The 21,025-nt window shown below is 41.2% G+C and overlaps 1 protein-coding gene across 1 annotated transcript; it reads left to right on the top strand.

Annotated features, from left to right (window-relative positions):
* Positions 1-2,488: 2,488 nt before the first annotated feature.
* Positions 2,489-16,809, top strand: TSPAN4 (tetraspanin 4; the record flags this gene model as incomplete). Its single annotated transcript, XM_009069652.1, has 4 exons — positions 2,489-2,590; positions 10,736-10,867; positions 12,893-12,976; positions 15,806-16,809. Coding segments are annotated over 4 exons (387 nt in total), but the record flags the coding sequence as incomplete, so codon positions are not given.
* Positions 16,810-21,025: the final 4,216 nt, after the last annotated feature.

Raw genomic sequence — 21,025 nt, 5'->3', positions numbered from 1 at the left:
TAAACCTCATCCCATTGGAATCAGACCGTTTCTCCAGCCTATCTTTGTGGTTTGCATGCTTTCGGTAACATGGCATTTGCCCTTCAGATAAGCATCACTGCTCTTAGCCTCGTTCCAGATCAGTGCTGATATGAACCTAAGGCTAGTTCAGAGCTCTCTCACTCTTACAGGGCAGGTATTCTCAGGTGTGATCAATTAATATTCAAAAGAGACCTTGCTCTTTCATCTTCAAGGCAACAGATCTACTAGCCAGATTTCTGTCCTCACCTGCCCTCAGCTATGCTGTTCCTCTTCACCTCTGTCTGCTTCTGAATAAGAATTAGTTTTTCAACAATTAATTCACCTCACTGCCTCTGTGGGACACTAACTAAATTTCAAAGCCTCTCTGAGACTAGCATCACAACCATGCCCTTCCATCCTAATTGGTGGCTCTGCTGGAGACCACAGCAGGTCCAGTCGAGACACAGGGAGCTGAGAGTATGTGAAGAGCTGAAACCCAGTCCAATTTAATTCTTAAATGAATGCTAGGAGTCCCCAAGATATAAAAGTTTATCATTTATTGTCTGTAATTTTCTCAAGTAATTCAAAATTTAATGACAGCTTTTAGCTGTGGTTTTCTCTTCTGATTAACATACCAGCGACTATGTATAATCTCTGTGTAAAGCCAAAAGCAGCTTACAAGATAATTACAGTGGGATCACAGCACCTACTGTTCAAGGGAGTCATCAATGAGAAAGTGCTTGTGTGAGAGTTAAGGTGCTGAGATTAAGTTGTACACCTTTCTTGTCCTGTCTCAAAGCTATTTTATTGATGGCTCATCTTGATGGTGGTAAACTTTTGGGAAGGAAACAAAAGAACTGGAGAGATCAAACACAATCTTTTGCACATACAGCAGAGATTTCCTGGACATGATGAACTTTTGAGGTCATAGATTTTTATGGAGTCTTATTGTTGAGTAACTTTACATTTACCCAGTAATAATTATGATGCCATGAGTTGAAAATTCCTCTTTTACACTGTGCAAGATGTTTTGCCTCCACATATTTTTCCAGATACTAATGGAAACAATGGTGACTGCACAAAGTAGAAGCAAAGTCAAGTGTATGGCAGAAGCAGAATACCTTTCTTAACTCAAAATTAGCATTGGTTACTTCACTTTAGACACACACACTCCCTCGAGGGGAATGACAAATGTCAGAGGGGCAATCACTAGAGAATACACCATGTCTCTTTGTTTTCCAGTATGGAAGAGAGTATGTATTAATGTATGTTAATTATTAGATAATTAAGATCTCAGAGTGACACTGTATTTTGCAGCTAGATTTATAGCAGATTGATGGAGAAGAAATGGGACAGGTCTGCTCACCCTTCTTGCTATACCTCAGATATCTAACAGACCACTAACACTGACAGGCACCCAGGGGAGGGGGAATATACAGCTGTGTTTGAGCAGCACTGGCCAGTGTTTTTCATTTACAACAGAAAAATCAGGTCGAACTATGAATATTATTTACTTCCTTTTTTGTGTTTACTTGATTCTGTAGAAATGTGTATGTATGGTTAGACTAGGAGAGAGGCACTTGCAGTCATTTTGGGTGCACTTGGTATATCACCTGGTGACCTGTGAATCCAGCAATAGCCTGCTTTACTGGCAGGGACTCTCAGCAAGAAAGCACTGTCTTCATTTGCAAAACCCTCTAAAGCAGGACTTTGTACTTTCATTCAATCAAGAAAAATGCATTTAGTAAAGAGCAGCTCCATTTAGTAACTAAATTCTCAAATCCTCTCTGTCCTGAATTTTGGATAGCTCATTAACTGCTGCTTCAGTAGTATCATTATATTTATCCTGCTTTAGGAAGTGAGGAGCCCTGGCTGATATAATGAACACCAGTCAGAGCATCAGTAATGCCACTGTTGTTCTCCCAGGAAGCATAAGGAAGATGCTGAGGAGCACTTGGTCACAATTAAAGATACTAAGCTAAAAGGAAATGCTGTGTGTAGATGAATATTTTCATATATAAGCCTCATTCGCAAAAATAAGTGATTAAAGTGTGTCTAGTCTCTCTATAGTACTTTGGTGGTTAAGTAAGAAGGGTAAAGATGTTCCGGAGGTCTCTCTGGTGGAAAACACAAATATAAACTCAGAACAGGAACTTTCTGCCCAGGGAGGTGGTGGATTCGCCATCCCTGGAGGTTTTGAAGAAGAGACTGGATGTGGCTCTTAGTGCCATGGGCTAGTAACCACAGTAGGGTTGGACTTGATGATCTTGGAGGTCTTTTCCAACCTGGTTGATTCTATGATTTACAAAGTGCAGATACCTGAATAGATACCAGGTCTACTGGAGAAAGGCATTAGGAAATGTTAGTTCATTTTTTATTCATTTCAGTACAGGACCATTGTCCAACATCTCCCTGCTCTGTGCACTTTGATTCTGAAATGTGGTACTCAGCAAATTTTGAATTTTGTGTCTTTCTGTGTTGGTTTTAGATTGACAAGTATGCTCAGCGGGATCTGAAGAAAGGACTTCATTTGTATGGGACAGATGGAAATATTGGCCTCACTAATGCATGGAGCATCATCCAAACAGATGTAAGTCTTGAGTTCTTTTTGGGTTTTTTTCTCTTCCTCTGTAACAGCATGTCCAGGGTGTGCACCTAATTAAACCTCCAAATCCCAAGCCAATCTCTTTCTCCCACCCAGTCAGCACATTAGCAACTAAACACTCTGCTTTTTGTAACAAATGGTAGTTTTAATTTATTTCTCCTTTGACCAGGAGTAGCTTCTTGCTTTTAAAAGTTTGTATTATGTTGATCGTATCATATAGTTCTGTGGTGTGTGGAGAGTGAAGGAGCTGATCAGACAGGAAACAAGCAGTACCTTCTCTTTAAAGTCAAAGGGACAGCTTGTGTTGGGATGAAGAGAAATAGCATAATAGTAGAGAACCAATTCAATCCCTTTCCATTTCTGTCCTGTCTCCTTTCACTACTGTTGTTTCCACTAGTGTAGTCAACGTGGAAACAGACTGTGAAGTTTACAACCTCCTCCTACAGTCAGCATGATTTCCCCAGCAGAATTCAACCACCCTTCATCACAGATGGGCTGGGAACACTTTTTGCTATATTGCCACCACTGTTTCATTCCTCTGGTTCTCTGACAGCCCTCTGCCAGTGTTGGTTTCATAAGGACTGGTGAACTCTGTAGCTGTCTTCTTCCTTTTGCCCTTGTCTGGCTTACTGAGGAAACACCATCACTGACAGTTCAGGTTTATTAGTTCTGTCCTTCTCATTTTATATTCAGTTCAGTTTGTTCTCCTGGAGGTGATCTTTCTGATTTGATTTTTTTCTGCTTCTTGAATGAGGAAAAGTCCTCCAACTTTTCTTCTGCTTTAGGAAGAAGCACTTGCACTGCCTTGGCTTCACTCAAAATACCTTTCATAGCTTTCTCAATTTCTCCTCCAGAGGTCCTAGTGTGGTACAGGCAGGAGATATCTCAAATGGGCCAAGGATGATCAACTCTCCAGTGCTCCCAAAGTATACTCATTGCATGATACAAGAGGACAGGAGCATCAGGCTTTTAAGAAATGCTCTGAGAAATTAAAAATTTGGGGTCACTAAAAAAACAAAAGAACTGATTTACCAAACCCCATGTGCATCTTTGGGGCTGCAGGAGCTGTCTGTGTTGAGTGCAGTAGTTTGCCAGCAACAGTACTCTGTGTGAAAGATGAACAGCTCAGGTGCAGCAAACAAACCAATTCCAGTATCCTAACTAATGCACACAAAAGGTGCTTTGGGTTACCTTTTAAAGGCCTCAGCATCTTGCAATATTGTTTATCTTTTCCTCTGCCAATACTGTGATCAAGTATAAAAAGGTATCAATTACTGACACGAGACATACATTTTGTGGTGTTAGCTCAAGAATAAACCAAGTGAAATATAGAAAAGAAATAGTATCATTGCTTATATCAAACAGAAGTTTTACTCTTTTACAGTAACTTAACCATGCTTAGTAAAAGTGTAATAAAAATTACCCAATTAAAATGCTTGCAGTAAATATTAATCTGGTTTCAGTGACACCCCAGGAACTGTTAAAAGCATATAGCAAACCTGGGGGGGAAAAGCATTATTGGGAGGACTTGTGGGATATAAACACCATATTTCTACTCCCCTTTCTGTAAAATAGGTCTAACTATATAGATTATGTCTAGTTCACCTAGTCATTTTTTCAAGACATTCACAAGTTGGATTGGATTCCAAAAAGATGTAAAAGAGTAATGAGAATTTCAGAAAGTGACATTACGGTGAGAAACTTTAAACACTTCATATAACCAGGAAAAGATGAAGTAGTGATGTGATTGCAGTGCTTAAAGAGAGCAGGAAGGGAAAAGGTTTTGAAAGAAAAGGGCTCTGTAATTGATCCAGGATCTAAAAGTTCAAGATACACATTTGCTGGTAGGATGCCATTGTACAACAGGACAGTGGATTCTTTATCTCTGAAGTAAAGAGGGTGTTTTGCTTAAAAGAAATGGTTGTGTTCAGTGACAAGCTTGAGTTTGAGGTGGGACTCAATAGCCTGTGGTTTGTGCAGTGCTTCAGATCGTGGTGGATTATCTTGATAATTCCTTTGGTCTTGAAACCTGTGACAGTTTAAAGAGTGTCTTATAAGTTTCAGATGGAACTAATGTTACCAAGCTCTTAGGAGCTCAAAAGATAACATGGAAGTGCCATCCTGCAAGCTGTCAGCCATGAAACATCACTCTGTCACAGCCACTATGAAATCACCACGTGCCAGCCTGACAGTGCCACAGGGTTAAAGTCACAGTGCTCCCTGTGCTGAGCACTGAGGACAAAAGCAAAGAGCTCCCACAGATCCATTTTTACCCCTCTGCATAACTGATTTTCACATGTATCTTTCAAAACTATTTAGGCATAGACTATTGCAGTGGTGCAGCAAAGGCAATCCCAACATGGCTAATTATGTAAAACACTTTACAGCTGAACAGTGAGATCTAAATGCCAAGTATTTTTTTTTGTGTCTGTGTTCAGTAATAATCATTATCTTACATCCCTAATCAGTAGAGTGTAATCACTGATAGGAGGATTAGAGCAATACAGGGGATTTTCTGAAAGTCCCAGCCCAGGGTTGCTGTTTGCATTCTGTCTCCTATACCTCTCAAAACACCCCTACAATATTGCTAACCACATTGCTGTACAGGACAGTGTCTCAGCCCTGACTTGCCTAATGGAACCAGTAGGTATCAGTCATTGGTTGAGCCATGGGCTGTGTCTGTATGTGGATGGAAAACAGCAGCCTCAGAAAAAAACCAAAGCATGCCATGTGAAAAACAGGACAGTAACAGAAATCATAATTAGTCCTATCTTGTTCCCTCTGCATTTGCACTCCTTTCTTAGCAAAAGCATTTGTCAGAGCTCGAGCAGTGGTTATAGTGGTAGCTCGGACAGAAGAGATCGAAGCTCTGGCATAGTTCTTCATTCCCCCTACAATTTCCTTAGAGCCCATCCCCATGCTGGGTTCAATAGGTACAACTGTGTATGGCAGCTTTAGCTTAAAGAAGGGGCAAAACCTTTTTCATTAACAGAACCACCTTTAGATGGCATTTGACTTCTGTGGGACTGGCCAGTCACAAATCAGAGGGAGTTCTGACTGGAAGTGTGGATGGATGCTCAATGTACACACAAGGACTTGTGAGTGGTGATTATTTTTTGTCAAGTGTGAAAGGTCTGAGCATCTTTTGGGGAAGGCTTTCTCCTCTGAAGCCTTTGTGCCTTGAGACATGGTTTTCTTCTTATTAACAGAGGCATACAATTCCCAGATAACAGGAAACAAGCTAAAAACAGGCCTGTCTGGAAGTTACAGTTTTGGCCCATGACTGATCTGTCCATGTTAGTGATAAAGGACTCGGGTTGAGCTGCACACCTGCAAAGCATGTGAGAGGAAAAGCAGTGGAATCATTCTGCAGTCATATTAAGCCTCTAGGTCAGGGAGCTGTTTCAAATGAGAACATTCTATTGATTTCTTTTTAATGCCTTCAGCTAACCAAGCTCACAGCTTTTCTCAATAGCATTTCAAACCTTAAAAGGATCAGAAACACAAGCAGGTGACTTTTATGTGTCATGACCAAAGACTCTGAAAGCTTACAAAGTGATTTTAAACACGACTAAAATTCTAATAATTTAGGAGGTTTGTTACCCTGCACTGCATTACACTCCTTACCCACCAGGGCTGGTTAAAGTTACAGGTGGGGATCATTAGGAAATGAGAAACAGGCATTAATTTTTAAAATGTTGCTTCATCCCCAACATCTTTGTGATCAATATTTGAACACTTCGTTTAACTAATCAGGCAGTAATTTGAGAGGCATGCAGCAAACCTATTAGCTTCACTATAGTGAGCAAATTCAGCTGACTTCTGCTGCTCTGTAATGCCTTTCATGGCTCTTTAGACCACTGTAACTGAGAAGAAAATTTGACCCACCTCCCTCCATTCAGTCACTGATTCTGTTAGATTAAGCCATACTTGAGAATTACTGCTGAACTAATCCAAACCACCATTAAACATGATTTTTAGATCAAACCTGTATGATTCACCACTTTTTACAGTGATGAAGGAAAAAGGCCTGTAAGAGGCACCGTGCCCTGTCTTCTAATCTCTGTTGCATTCACAAAACCAGAAAACCAGGCACTGCTAAAAACATGTTTGCAACGAGGATTGGATGTCTGTTTATTTTCATGACCCTATCTCTGACTGATATTGCAAGAATTTGGCAAAGAAGATAAGGGCTATTTAGCTTTCCAGGTACAGATTACCTGTAAAATACCTACAAGTATCCAACTCCTTAACATTTCTGTTACACTAAGATAGAAACTTTCTGTTTGACATTAATTACCAACCCCAGATACCCCATGCTAGAGCAGCAGCTACAGAAAAAAATCAAGTTATTTATAAGCAGCATTGCATTGTATAAGTACAACACAGAGACCTCAGTGCTGTTTGGTGCTCCTTGACACAGAACTACTTCAGCACCACAACTTTTGACTGCATCATTGTGTTGAGCAGCCCCTGCATGTCCTGAGCTCTTGGAAACCAGTGAGCCACTTCAGAACCCCATGGGTTATCAGTAGGGAAGTGATTCATGTCTCCTTAACAAAGGAGGGTTTGACATCCCAGGAGAGAGAGAACCTCCCACAGGAAAACTGTGAAACAAACAGCAGCATATTGTCAGTATTCCTGGAAATGTTGAGCAGCAGGAGCTCAGATACTCAGAAGCAATATGACAAGCTTTGGCTTGTTTGAGCAACTTTGCAAACACTGTATGAATGTCCCCAGAATGTCACCTTATGCCATAAGTACCTGCATTTGTTCATGGGGGTGGCACAATTGCATCTTACCACACGTGGTCCTTCACAGCTGCAAGCCCTAGAATCAAGTGACCTGAGGTGTCCAAACTAAGGTCTATTAAGTTACTGCTATTGAAGATAGTAGTTGACGTTTTTAATGGATTACCCCCTTTTAAAGTGTGTTAGTCTGGGTACCCCAAAATAAGCACTATTTGTTATTGTTTCTAAAAAATGTAAGTGTATTGTTCCATGTCAAAACTAGGAACAGCACTAATCAATTCTGAAACCTTGACTAATTTTTTCACTTAACTAGTGAAGGGACAAGACAGGACTGCAAATGTGACCAAAGAATGAATGTGATTGTAGCAAGGATCAAGTCTTCAATTGCTTCATGACAGTCAGCCTGGCACTGGCATAACATCAGCCTTTGTGGAGGAACATGAAGTCTGGTAGAACTGGCTACAGCAAACTGCTAGTGACAGAAATTATTCTTCATGTGACCTGGGCTTTCTTCATCCTCCATGTGTAGGATTGTCTCCAACTATCCTTGCTCAGAAACCTTGTAAATTTTAGAAAGAGAACATTGCTCTTATTTTGCTTATAGCCTCTTATTTTGCTCTTTGTCCTCAATATTGCCCTTTCTTCTAATAGTCTCTTATCTTCCTTAACAATTTGGCTACTTATTGTTCAGCTTTACAAACATAGGATAAATCAGGCACATGATCCAAAATAACACCCACACACTCTCTTTTCTACTTGGGAGCCCATAATGAAGTCTCTGAGTTTATTGACCTCTCAGTTGATCCATCTTTTTGGCTTCTAGCTGGACCTCTCTGCTGAATCTGTACAGGTGACCCATTTGATCCCACTGCTGCTTGTTTATGTGTTCTTGTGTCTTTGACCTACTGCTGTGGGTCAGTGCCTCTGCTCCCTAGAGATGCTGGTCCCAGTATTGGCCTTCACTGAGCAATGCTCACTCACTTGCTGGTGTGCTCTCTGGTCTCTGGTGTTAGTCCTCTTCTGTGTTCATCACCACCTCTCCTTTAGGACTGTGCATCATCCGCTGCTTAATTCCATTACTTATCCTTCCTTTGTCTTCCAAAGACATGACATGTCTTCCAGTTATAGTTCCAGACATCATTTCTTTCAGTTCCAAGACTATTGATCCTCTGCTGTGCCTTTCTTTTATACCCTTGATCTTTTCTTAGCCCCTTCTCCCAGTGCTGAGCCTGCCATGTCTGCTCTGTTCTTGTACAGTACACAGAAGATCTGTGTGGGCAGGAAATTTGTGTCCATCTGCAGCTTGTCTTTGCAACTGAATCTCCTCCTATTTTCACCTTCTGGCTTGCCAGGAATTTTTACTCTTTGGAGTCACAGCCCTAGCTCATGGCCTAGTCACCTCCTGCTTCACAGGCTCCATAGGAGCAGCTGCCCTCAACCTGTTAGTGAGCACTTAACTAAAAAACCCCATACTTCATCTTCATCTCTTAGTCTGTCAGACTTTGACACCCTCAGCCATGCAATATTGCAAGGAGAAGGGGTCTAGTCCTGATTTATGCAAACTTGTGTCACTTGTGTTTGGCCAGAACATCACTCAAATGTCTCAGCCCTTACTGCTGCACTCTCTACATCACAGATGAGCCACATTTTTAAGGCTTGCTGTTTACAAGCTGTCACTTCTCACTGTCTATCAAAGAGCTGCCTCCTGACTCTAATGATGACAGCCTGCAAGACCTTCTTCTGGTTAGATTTCCAAATAGACCAGCTTCCCTCAAATGCATGCCATGTGTTCCATGCTGCTCCTGTCCATTTTTGGGACCTGTTAGCATGCACCTCCTGTTTTGTGTGCAGGAACATAGAGGGAAGAAAGAAAGAAAGAAAGAAAGAAAGGCACAAACTTTGGTTTACTTTCATGGCAGTTTGTAGAAAATGAAGCCTGTAAACTCAGAAATGAAACAGTTGCAAGCTGAGCATTGATTCCTGCCACAGACCATATCAAAATTCTGAGCAGAATCTAGGGGGGGATAGATGTTAGTCCAGGAAAGTTTTCTAACTTTCCCTTGGCAGTAGAAAAGCACTGCTGTGAGCACTGAAACATCTCTAGCAAGGATTGCTTTCTGTGCGTGCTTGAAGTATGAGGCATGACACCTCTGCCCTCTATGGATCTTGAATGGCAGATTTTGTGTCTGCAACAAGACTTGAACACTACAGCTCTACCTACAAGTGAACTCTAGAATTATTCCTCATCAAGGGAAAACCCTCCCTCAGGCCAGTGTAAACATCAAGGTCTGAATTAGGTCCTCATCCCTGGTGATGCAGACATCTGCGTGATTATGAGTCTGTCAGAAACAAGAGGAGTGGTCTCTATAGCAATGTGAAAAATACTCTACAGGCTTATATAAAATCACATTTGAAAAATAAGATCTCAGCAAGTCATTTTGGGGCTCAGTAGGTGGCTGGCATAGCCCTGAAAGTGCGTGCGGTACTGCGAATAGCAGAGAGCAGTTCTGCAGCCCAGTGTTGTCTTGCTTTACTCATTAGTGCTAAAGTGTCTAAATATCAACAAATTCATACTTTTGAGTTAGCATAGGAGTGACAGATGGTGTATACATCAATATGGTAATGAGTCTTAGCTTGTTTTGCATCATAGGAATATACCAGTTCCCAGAGAGGGAAGATGATCACAGAGCCATTCCCTTGTACTGTTGTGTACATTTCCTGTCCCTTTCCTCCCACCAAAGTCAAACTAACCTTCTGATTCAATAATCTTTCACACTGCACTGTCACACGCAGGCACTGCAGGCACCACTGTGCAGCAGCATCAGATGATGACATTAAGGAACTTGCACCACAGAGAGTAGAGGAAGAAATACATCTTTTACTGACTAGCAAAGACTTTCAAAGGTGATTGGTAATTAACAGCTTAGTGAGAAATTTGCCTTGTTAACTTCAACCATGATTCCAGAAGTAGTGTGCCGTAGAGATCCCAGTATCTTCATCTCCTGGGTACTGTATCTGTATCTCTTTTCCTGACAACAAGCTGCAAACAAATTCTGCTCAGTCACATAAACTCAACCTCAGGACTCAGTGGAGGTTGTCCAGTTTCAGCTCCTGCAGTATCCTCCTGCTGCAAATAGGTGCCTTTGCTTCTTGCATCAACATTAGCTACATACAAGACGTTATTTAAACTTAATAAAAGAGTGGAGGAGAAGGTCTGTTTGGGTAAAGCTCAGGACTTCTGTATTTCTGTAAAATTTCAAGTCTCTGCTGCTGTAATCGAATGCACTGAGTGTCCAACTCCAGGAGGCAGAAGTCAGAATGAGCAGAAGTCAGTGACAGATCATACTTACGGTATCGTCTCGGTTCATCTTTTTTCCAGTTCAGGTGCTGTGGAGTCTCCAACTACACCGACTGGTTTGAAGTGTACAATACAACCCGGGTGCCAGACTCCTGCTGCTTAGAATTCAGTGAGAACTGTGGACTCCATTCCCCAGGGACCTGGTGGAAAGCGGTGAGTAGCTCTCCAGCACCACCTCGGCAGCTGCTTTGCAGCCCAGGTGAAGGGTGGCCAGGTAGTCATTTGCAGGGCTATACAGATAACTAGATATGCTGTATCCTAATTCATCTTTAATCAGGAGGTTTCAGAAGGCTCATGTTGAGCTGTGGCCTTTGATCTCCAATGAAACCTTCTATTTAATTATTTTTACGAGCTGAGGAGTTTCCTTTCAGTAGGCTCTAAGCTGTTGTTTCACACTACAGACAAGTACATTCCAACACTGATCTGCAGTTCAGTGTAGCTACATCTAGCTAGGAAATGAGAGGAATCTCCTTTTTAATGTCCCACCTACTGGAGACAGGTAGCAATAAAGGCAAATGGCTCATACACACACAGGCCCTAGAGCAATAGCCATAGCTTATCATAGCCCAGGCAGTCCTGAGGCAAGAAGACTGTGTGAGCCTGGAGTGCTCTGCTCCTACCAGGACTCTAGTTCAGGGTCTTCCACGGCACAGTAGGAGAGTGGAAACTGTTCTGCTGAATTGCCAGCAGCATTTTTTTTCCAGTGAGTTTCTGCACTTGCCTGTAATCAAATTCAAAACTCCATGGGATAATTTCCCTACCAGGGTCTCAGCAAGATCCTTCCAGAACAGATAGAGCCTAAATTCTTCTTTAAAATTAGCTCAGCAATTCTTAGTGCTAATTCCAGGCAGTGCAATTGCACAGGAGGGGAGTGGAGTACACCCAGCTGATGAAGTATAATTATAAGTTTTGCTGGTTCTAATGGTTGGTGAAGACAATGAGTAAAGAAAGCTCTCTTGATCATTTTCTAGTAAGATTTCATACACATGGGCTGGCACTGGCAGAGCCTGAGTTCACATCAAATGTGACTCCCTTATACTTCTCAAGTAGCTCCAAGTCAGTTTCTGAATTTAAGGACTTCAACCTTCTATTTTATTTGGAGTACCTAGATCAGTGCAGGTTAACTCCATGTCTTCTGGACATGTCTTCTGGACATGGACAAAAACTAGCATTACTAGTTTTTGCATTATACATATGTGAAGGCCACTAACCGCAGGCTGAATGATTCCTGGCCATGAACATTTACAGGACACTGAGACCTGGTTTTGCACAAAGTTGTCTTACAGACATTATTTATTATTTAAATAAAGTTTTCACTTGGGCCAATTCCACCCTCCCCAAAACTGGATCAGGAACATAGGGTTACAGCTACTGCAGAATTTAAAGCAGGAAGAAAATAATGGAGGAGTGTCCACACTGCAATTTGAAATGGTGGGAAATGGTATGAAATGGGCCCTTGTGCAGCCACTCTCACTGGGACTTTTGGGTTTCATATATATGTATTAAAAGAAGTTTTTGTTTCCTTGAAACATGGAGAAAATGAAAGCCTTATAGTTCTCACTGCTTCTGGTTGGTTTTTAGAGGGCAAAGAGGATCCAAATCCAAACATGCCCTCTTTCTCCTCTTTTCCCCCTCTTTATGTGCTGAGCCTGATGTCATATGGTATAGAACATCCTTTGGTCAGTTTGGGTCACCTGTCCCAGCTGTGTCTCCTCCTAACCTCCCATGAACCCCCAGCCCCCTTGCCAGTGTGATGGTACAAGAAGCAGCAAAGGCCTTGGCTCTGTGTGAGCTCTGCTCAGCAGTAACAACATCATCTCTACATTATCAGCCCTGTGTTCAGCACAAACCTATAACACAGCCCCATACTAGTCACTGGGAAGAAAATTAACTCTACCCCAGCCAAAATCAGGACAGTCTTTTCAGTTCCTTGCCCGATTCATATGTAGCAGTGCTCGTGCAGCATTTTGGAGGTGCTTTTTTTTTTTGTGTCCCTAGAATTAGCACTCCATGTTCAAGCTTCAACCCAAAAACACACTGTAGTTGCTTTAATGCTGAAATGATAATCCAGGCTACCTAGATGCTTAGTCAGATCTGGTTCTTTTCTGGCTGTATATTCCCAGGGGAGTGGAGCTGTGTGTTTATGGCTAATACAATATTCTGTGGCTTTTTTTCTAGCCTTGCTATGAAACTGTCAAAATATGGCTCCAGGAAAACTTACTAGCAGTGGGAATCTTTGGATTGTGCACAGCTATGGTGCAGGTACAGTTTAATACCAATTTTCAAATCCTAACTAATTGTAATTAAATAAGTAATCATAGTTCCAGATATATTCTGCTCAAGACAGTTGTAATAATTTTGCAGGATGGATGGTAGAGTAAAATTCTGCAAGATTTAAGTCCTTTAGGGTTTTGTTTAGTTAAAATACTATGTACAAGGTACAGAACTAGGAATAATGCACACTTTAATGATGCACTGCAAAGAGCAGGCACTTTACCAAGTGGTTTATCTAAGGCTGAGAGTGGACTCAGTGGAGAGGCAGTCACTGCCCTGCACAGACAGAAGCCTAGTCAGGGTAGGATGAACTCCTTTAGGATACCTGTATTTATCCAGTTATTCTCCAGAGAAGACCATCAACTTAGCTGTCTCCAAGTTGGATATTTAGTTTAAAGGTAGCTTGTCTTCAACCCTCAGACCCAGGGTAAATTACAAGCTGGTATGTGGTTACCATTAGTCAGTCTTGCCAATAAAACCATTCTTGTTTTCTGTCAGTTGCAGGGAAACACAGTAGGTAAGACTGACATAGACTTGCCTATCAGATTTTTGAGCTGCAGTTATTTCCAGTATAACTTTGGTCAGAGCAGAATATCTTTGTCAGTCACCTTCTCTCTTACACACCTGTGCCTTAAATCCAGCTTGCTGTGGTTGTGGCCATAGTGTAAGCCCCAACGACACAACTTTAGCCTGAGGATACACAAGTGAAAGCTGTGCTGGAGCTCAGGCTGTTCCAGCTATATGTCAGCCCTCCATTTATGGCCCAAAGTCCCATTCCCAAATGCAGTCAAGATCTAGCTTTAGTTTCCAGCTCCATCTCTCTCTCACATTCAACATATAAGCAGAAAGGATGGCAGAGCTAAGCTAATTAACACTATGTAACTTCAGATTAACTCGTGCTTGGCTTGGGTCTTTAATCATTTTGCTTGGCATGCCACTAGCAGCAGCAAGAGAGAGCCTGGGATCAGAATTCTACTCCTATTCTCACTAATGTCAGATTAGGCAGAATGGCAGAAGTATCTTACTTGCTCATATGCCACATATTGGCTGCAACTTATTAATGCAAATGCCTGTGCCTCACATGTCAGGCCTCAGCAGGTCTTCAGCAGGGCTTGGGGGTTTGTTCCAGTGTAGTAAGCAGATATGCTTAGGAAAAAAGCTCAACAGGATCATATGGCAGAGAGACAATTTAAGACTGTTGTTAATATATTACCATACTTTAAAAACCCAGCTTTTGAGCATCTATTCAGCATTTAGAGTGTCTTTAAAAGATAACACGACACCCCTCCAGCAGCCCATGTCAGAGTCCTTCTCATAAATACCCTAAATATTATCAAGTTCTAAGACAATGCGACCTTTCTGACAGAAAGACATTACTGTTTTGTATGGGAGAAAACACTTCAGACAATTTAAAAGGGCTAATTAATACTCATAGAAAATGCTGGGCAATACAGAGAGAAAAACCTCAGAACACAGGAGACTTTCAGTCTGTCCTCCAGATGCACTATGTGATTGCATCTGATGACAAAAGTTTTGATGCACTGTCACCTAAAATGAACCAGACTGGCCCTAAGCACGTGGCAGCTTTTGCTTCTTGTGTTAAGGATCTTTTACCAAGAGTCACACAGTGACACAGTGTGAAGGACACACAGCACATGCGACAGAAGAATCTTCTTCTGTCATGCATATTCCAAATGATAAAACCAATTCAGGCACCACAGTTTTATGATGCAGCTGTCCCTGAAGGTGTTCCTTTGCTAGGAAGCAGAAGGGAGTTTTCAGAGGATACTCCCAAAAGGCAAGTGCTTACTATAAACCAGCACACTAAAACCTAACAATCTGATCTCACCATAGAAGAATGGGACTTAAGGAAGATTAACAGCTTTATAACCTTTTTTTTCCCTTCATAAAGAGAATGTGTGTTATTCATGTGCTCTTTCAAAAATCATTAGCAGGAACTACTATTTATGTAAAGACTAAATCTGATGTGGTTGAATTAAGTGCTTAAAATAGAATTTATACCCAAAAACATTTCTACCTGGCAGACCTTTATTTCAATGACAATTTTTACACTGGTGTTGCAAAGGAAAAGTAAAAAGCACTTAGTACATTCATATAACTACTTCAACTGGAAGGAAAATAAGACTCTTCTCCATCCCTTTTTTCTGATGAAGTAATCTACCAGAGGCAGCACAGCAGGTCAGTAGTTGGCTGGGAGAAGAAGCACCACCTCCCTCCTGCTTCTCCTGAATAGGCTGAACAGAAAGACACATACATTGTTGATGAGGCATTGATGGCCATGATTAATGCATGTTCAGTCTCCAGTGATTCCCCCATAGGGACCTGTGCACACATACACTTGGAAAAGTAAAGTCCAGTGAAGTAAGCCACAGCATCCTTAAGGTCAGGGATGAACCTGACATCTTTCAAAGCAACAGCTACAGAGATAACCACACAGCCCCACAGCTGTGGGTTGCCACTGTAAAATAGTTTCAAGCAAAAGACATCCAAACACTTATTTTCAATATACCTCTTCCCAGTATCTGGTGGCTGCCTTTGGTGGAGAAATAAACTTTCCTCTGCTCTCACTGTTCATTCAGTAAAACAGCCCTATAGAAAAGGACAAAAGGCAGACAGACATTAGGAACAGAACAAGGACATGAATGGGTAGGAGGAACAGTATGTGATGTCTCTTCCTGTGTGCAAACAGAACCAGTGTCATGCTTTTCTCACTTCTTTTTTTTCCTTGCTGTTTCAATAAATAGTGGGGTTTTTTTACTTACTGAAAAACAATTGTTGTTTTTTTTTTCCTCTTAGATTCTTGGACTCACCTTTGCAATGACCATGTATTGTCAGGTAGTCAAGGCAGACACCTACTGTGCATAGATACCATTCCCAATCTTTCTGCTCCTCCTCCAAAGGACACAGGAGAAATCTCCTTCATGCTCATTCATCTGACCTTTCCCCCTTCCCCTTTGTACTATAAACTGTGTATAATGCTATCTTTCTGAAGATTTTGTGAATCACCCCACTTTACTGAAGGAGGAAGAAGAGAAAAAGTCAGTACTTGAACTGGCACAGGTAAGAAGCAGCCTTGTCTTTAAACAGAGGAAAACCTCCAAAGAGCAATGGTTCCTTTTCCATGGGCTGTGGAAAGGCAAAGGAGGCTGCGTACGAGGGGCTGATCTGCAAACCGATGCTAGGAAAAGATGGCACTGAGGCAACCCCTGTGAAACCTGCTAGGCTGCCTTCCTGCATCTCATGGGCTGCAAGAGAGGAGGTAGAAAATAAATATTCTTCAGCAAGAAGGTACAGAGTAGCGAGCACTGAATGCAATTGTAATTTTACTACAGTTTGCACACTGCTAAAATGTCAAGATCAAGCAGCCCTGCCTCCAAGTGTCTCGAGATGATTTTGTAGCCAGGAGAGGATCATCTTCAGAAATATGTTGTTTTAAAGGAGTATTTTTAATCTCATGTGCTGCAAAGTCAGGCTTTTAATCAGAATCTGTACAGCAAGATCTGGCTGTTAATGGAAAACAATATTGGACATTGCCTCACTTACTAATTGCCAGTGGCATACAGATGGTTGACTGCATATGTTATATATATTATGTTCATAAACACATACTTTTCTGAAAGGAGGTGAAAATACCCAGCATCTAACCTCAGAAAGAGGAAACCTTTCTATCCTATTTTACATTCCAACTGAAATAACCAAGTACTATTTCTTGTACAAGGCACTATCACTTATACCTCTGGGAAACAAGTAATTACTTTCAGCTGTATCTTCATTTCAGTAAACAACTTGTGAGTGGGCTCTCTCTGTCATTCTACTCTGGTTTTATTTTTTTATCATCCCTGTTTCAAGTTAGTCTGCCAAAAATATCACTCATTTCCACACTCGAAGATGTGTACAAAGCTGTCAGCTGCTCCTTCCCTGAATGTCACCATTTCATTAATTTACATTGGGATATCATCATCTGCAGGTATGATAGAGTTTGCCTTGCTGGGGGAAAATCTTTTGCACACTGCTCATTTTTCTGAGAGTTATTAAGACTTCAGATGCTTTTATGCTTAGCTTTTTTTTCCCCTCCCAACTGCACACCTATAACAGCCAAGATGCATCAGTCTCTGTTAGAACTGAAGTCACCTCTCAGTGCTCTTTTTCAGATGCATTTTCCTTCACTTAGCTGTTGGCCACTAATTGTCTGATCTCCCCATTCACTGCTAACTGAAGTAATTTATGTAGTCCCCTCCTGTGCAGACCTTCTAGTGATGATAGTTCCCTACCAGCAAGCAGCTCCAGCTAGTGTATGTGGGACAGGGAGAAGCTGAAGCATTCCAGGGAAAGGACACAGCAGGGAAGAGGCAGAGAGCACTGCAGACAGCCTTTGAGGATCCCTCAGCCACTGACAATCACACCAGAGGGACAACCATGGTGCTCTGTAACTCTCAGAAATCTCAGTGCAGCCATTCCTACTGTGGCAGACTAGAAGCATGAATCAAGCTCATAGAAAATGTCATCCTGCTGACAACAGCAGGTCTCAGCTATGAGTGACATTTTTGCATGCTTTGATTTAAAGGCAATTTCCTGCATAAAGCTGGACTTGCCAACCCACAGCCTATTGAACAATCTCCTTTACATCCTTAACTAACCCTTTTCTGGACCTGCACCATTGACAGATTCTACTCTCACTGCTTAGGTATTGGGGTTTTTTTTGTCTCTGCTGATTTCCTGCAGTCCTCTCACTCTCAGGCATGAACTACTCCATGTTTTCCAGGAAAAGGCTTAGGGAAGTCTGGTGTGTCGAAGAGTAAGTATCTTCCAAAATCTTACTCCCCATGGGGTGTTTAGCTGTGCAGGCTAAGTTGAAAGTAATGTATTACTTGTGTACATTGTGTGTGGCCTCCCAGTCCCTCACTATCACAGCAACCTCACAACCACTAAAGGATTTTACTGTCATGCTAACGAGCCTTGACAAAGTGTTAACATACCTTGACCCAAGCTGAGTGAGTAGCCCACACACAGGTGCCCTGCACTCTAAGCAAAAAAGACTTACTCTTGATGTTACAATCTCCTCAGTCTCAATGCTCTGCTTCCTGAGCACAGACTGACTGCCAACAGGCAGTTCCTGTGGTTCCTTTTTTTACTTGCATAGACACAATTCCAGGTTACCATTAGTTCTTGCTGTGGTTTATAGTTTATACACAGAGGTGCTTCTGCTGACAGCTCAGAGTTTCCACCACTGAAAAGCAGCATAACAGAGTGATGAATACATTAATAAAACATTGATTTTTTTAAAGAAAGATAAAAAGTAGACAAGTCTATTTGTAGTGATCCCTGCCATTAAAAATTAACACAGAGACAGGCTGATGATGGCTAAGTTGATAAGAGCAAACCATTGTGCAACAGAGCTCCCACAGAGAGCAACTCTCATCAATTTGCTTGATGGTGGTATAGGGAAAAGACAGCTCACAAACCATTATCCTGTGAGTCTCCCAGTAATATGTGCTGAGCTCTTTGAGAACACTGCTAGACTTCAGCTTAGCCTACAGTGGGAACAAAATGATAAACACAGACTGAAGACAAGTCACATATTGTGGTTCCTTGTAATAATTTTGCACAATTTAGGTGTCTTTACGACAAGATAAACGGCCTTGGTTTTCAAACCTGAGTATCTGTAGGGAGTACAAGCAACTCTCACTTTGTAAATCCCAGTCACTGCAACAGAAACACAGGGGAAAATCAAACAAAGATCCCCCAACTGAACAAAAAAAAAGCCCAACCCAGATCACATATTGCTGCTAATAATTCCTTTTTAAATGCTACCCTTACACTACCAACTGAGAAGCTACTCCAACTTGTTTATAATTTGAACTGGACTATTTTCTATATTTGGTGTTATTAACTCTCTTCACACAGGCCAAACAGATGTTATGGTGCTTACAGCATTACCAGCACAATCCAATTTCAAACCTCTGAACATACTGCATATAACAAGCCTCAGACTCACCATATTTTCTTCTTAAGAGCATTGCATCCTTTGTCTGCTGATGAGGTCAGAAGGTTTTTTTGATATGTAACAGCTACAATCTTGTTAAAAACCAAACCCAGATAGTTCCTCATTGTGCATAAAACTTCACATTAGACTGGTTGATTATAAATAACCTGTAGTACATAATATCCATTTAAAAGGCTGTTTATATTGTGTGTATGCAGAGCAACACAGAAGTCATTCCAATTGCTTCTATTAATGTCTTGTCACTTTTAGTAAAGATTTTTATATTATTTTGACTTCTTATCTTTAAACATGAAGGAGGACTCTATACATTTAAATTAGAGACAGAACCAAAGGCAATAAAGGAGCACTTCTAATTTATTCTCATTGCTCTTCCTGCTTAATAACAAGATGCAAAGGCACAGGGCACATGGCTAGACCCACTGAGTTCAGCAACATCAGGATTTAGCTTTTTTGATCCAGTCCAATATACTTCTGGCTTTTCATCTTCACACTTCAAATAAAATATATTCATATATTTAATAGAATATGGTCTATTTTCCTGTACTGTCACTAGCAGCCAAATCTTATTACTTGTACAACAGAATCACTTAGCTCCACACCATACAGTGCACGGTCACTGCGATTCACTCGTTTCGGTTCTATGAACACTCCTTGGCCCTGTCCCTCAAACCATACACTTGCAGAAAGGTCCATTCTTCCATTTAATAATTAGCATTTGAATGCAGCATTGTAGGACTTATAATGTGGAGAGGAAGGAACTGCACAGAAGCTGTAAAAATATTTTGCCTTGCATCAGCAATGTGGCTGGATGCAAATCCACCCAAACCCCTCACTTGTCACAAATAAGAGCTGGTTACACTCTGAGTGCAGGTTGCTCTGGGCTGCCTCTTACCACAGTCCTGGGGCAGGACAGGAGGTTGTTAGCATGCACAGAGGTGCAGCCTTTCACCCCTCTTTGCCTCGTTGTTGTGCTACAAACCTGGCACCAAAGGTAAGCAAGAGAAACCAGCAGTTGACGGTGGTATTTGTTTTAAAACCAGACTCTTCATTTACTTTGTCTGCAAGGACTTGCTAAGTATGAATGATCTTCCTAGATACTGAGCTAGACAATTCACAGTTAGAAAACAAGTTGGGACTTGCCATGGGAAATTTTGTTTGGCTTCCATTGTGAGTTCTAGCTTGTCACTGGTACCTTAACCACAGTGGGCAGGTCTCTTCAGTTCTTTGGATTTCGTCGCTGCAATTACAATGATACATTTTTTGTGCATTCATATAAAGAAGAAAATTTAAAATATACATTTTATTTTTTAAGAGTTATTAAATATTCTTTCAAGTTTACAACAGAATGTCTTTTGTATTCTTTATAAGCAACTGCACTACAAGCTATACAGTGAGTATATACAGACATACACACACAGAGTATGCAATTAGACACCCACAGTCTACTAGCACTTTGCCATCTCTCATTTCCTATCTTTGATTTGACCTATTCTTCCTTACAGATGGTTTTATTATCATTTAAGTGGCTTACCCTTTCCCAGGTAAATGTACACCCCTTTCTTTTTCCTCTTAAGGGCAACCTGAAATGATGTGGTAGTCGATAACAGGGAGATCAGGTTTACAGTAGTAACAAAATACTCAGACCTGTAACCAATTAATTTTTGTGTTGACAATGTTGTTACTGGTAAATGCAAAACAAAAGGACTTCTCTGTTTCTGAGGTAGTTGCTTAGATTCAGAATTACATAGAAAAATGTAGAAGATTAACAGAGTGTGTAAAAATGGAACAACTGGGAACTCATACTGTGTCAGAGGAGCAGAATGTTTAGCTAGCCAAGTATCTTATCTGAAGTCATGTCTAACACTGCCTTTTCAGTATGATTTATGGTACCCTACAGGTCAAACAGCTTCACAAGTGAAATTGCCTCTAAACACACTATTGAAAGTGTAGGGTAGAAGTAGAGACCCAGAGGTTTTAGAGATTGTTGCAGGACCCATAATAACCCAAACCTT

This window comes from Acanthisitta chloris, unplaced genomic scaffold (genome assembly GCF_000695815.1).
Source record: "Acanthisitta chloris isolate BGI_N310 unplaced genomic scaffold, ASM69581v1 scaffold11292, whole genome shotgun sequence".
Lineage (NCBI taxonomy): Eukaryota > Metazoa > Chordata > Aves > Passeriformes > Acanthisittidae > Acanthisitta > Acanthisitta chloris.
The sequence above is the reverse complement of the archived record's forward strand: the minus strand, read 5'-3'. Positions and strand labels throughout refer to the sequence as shown.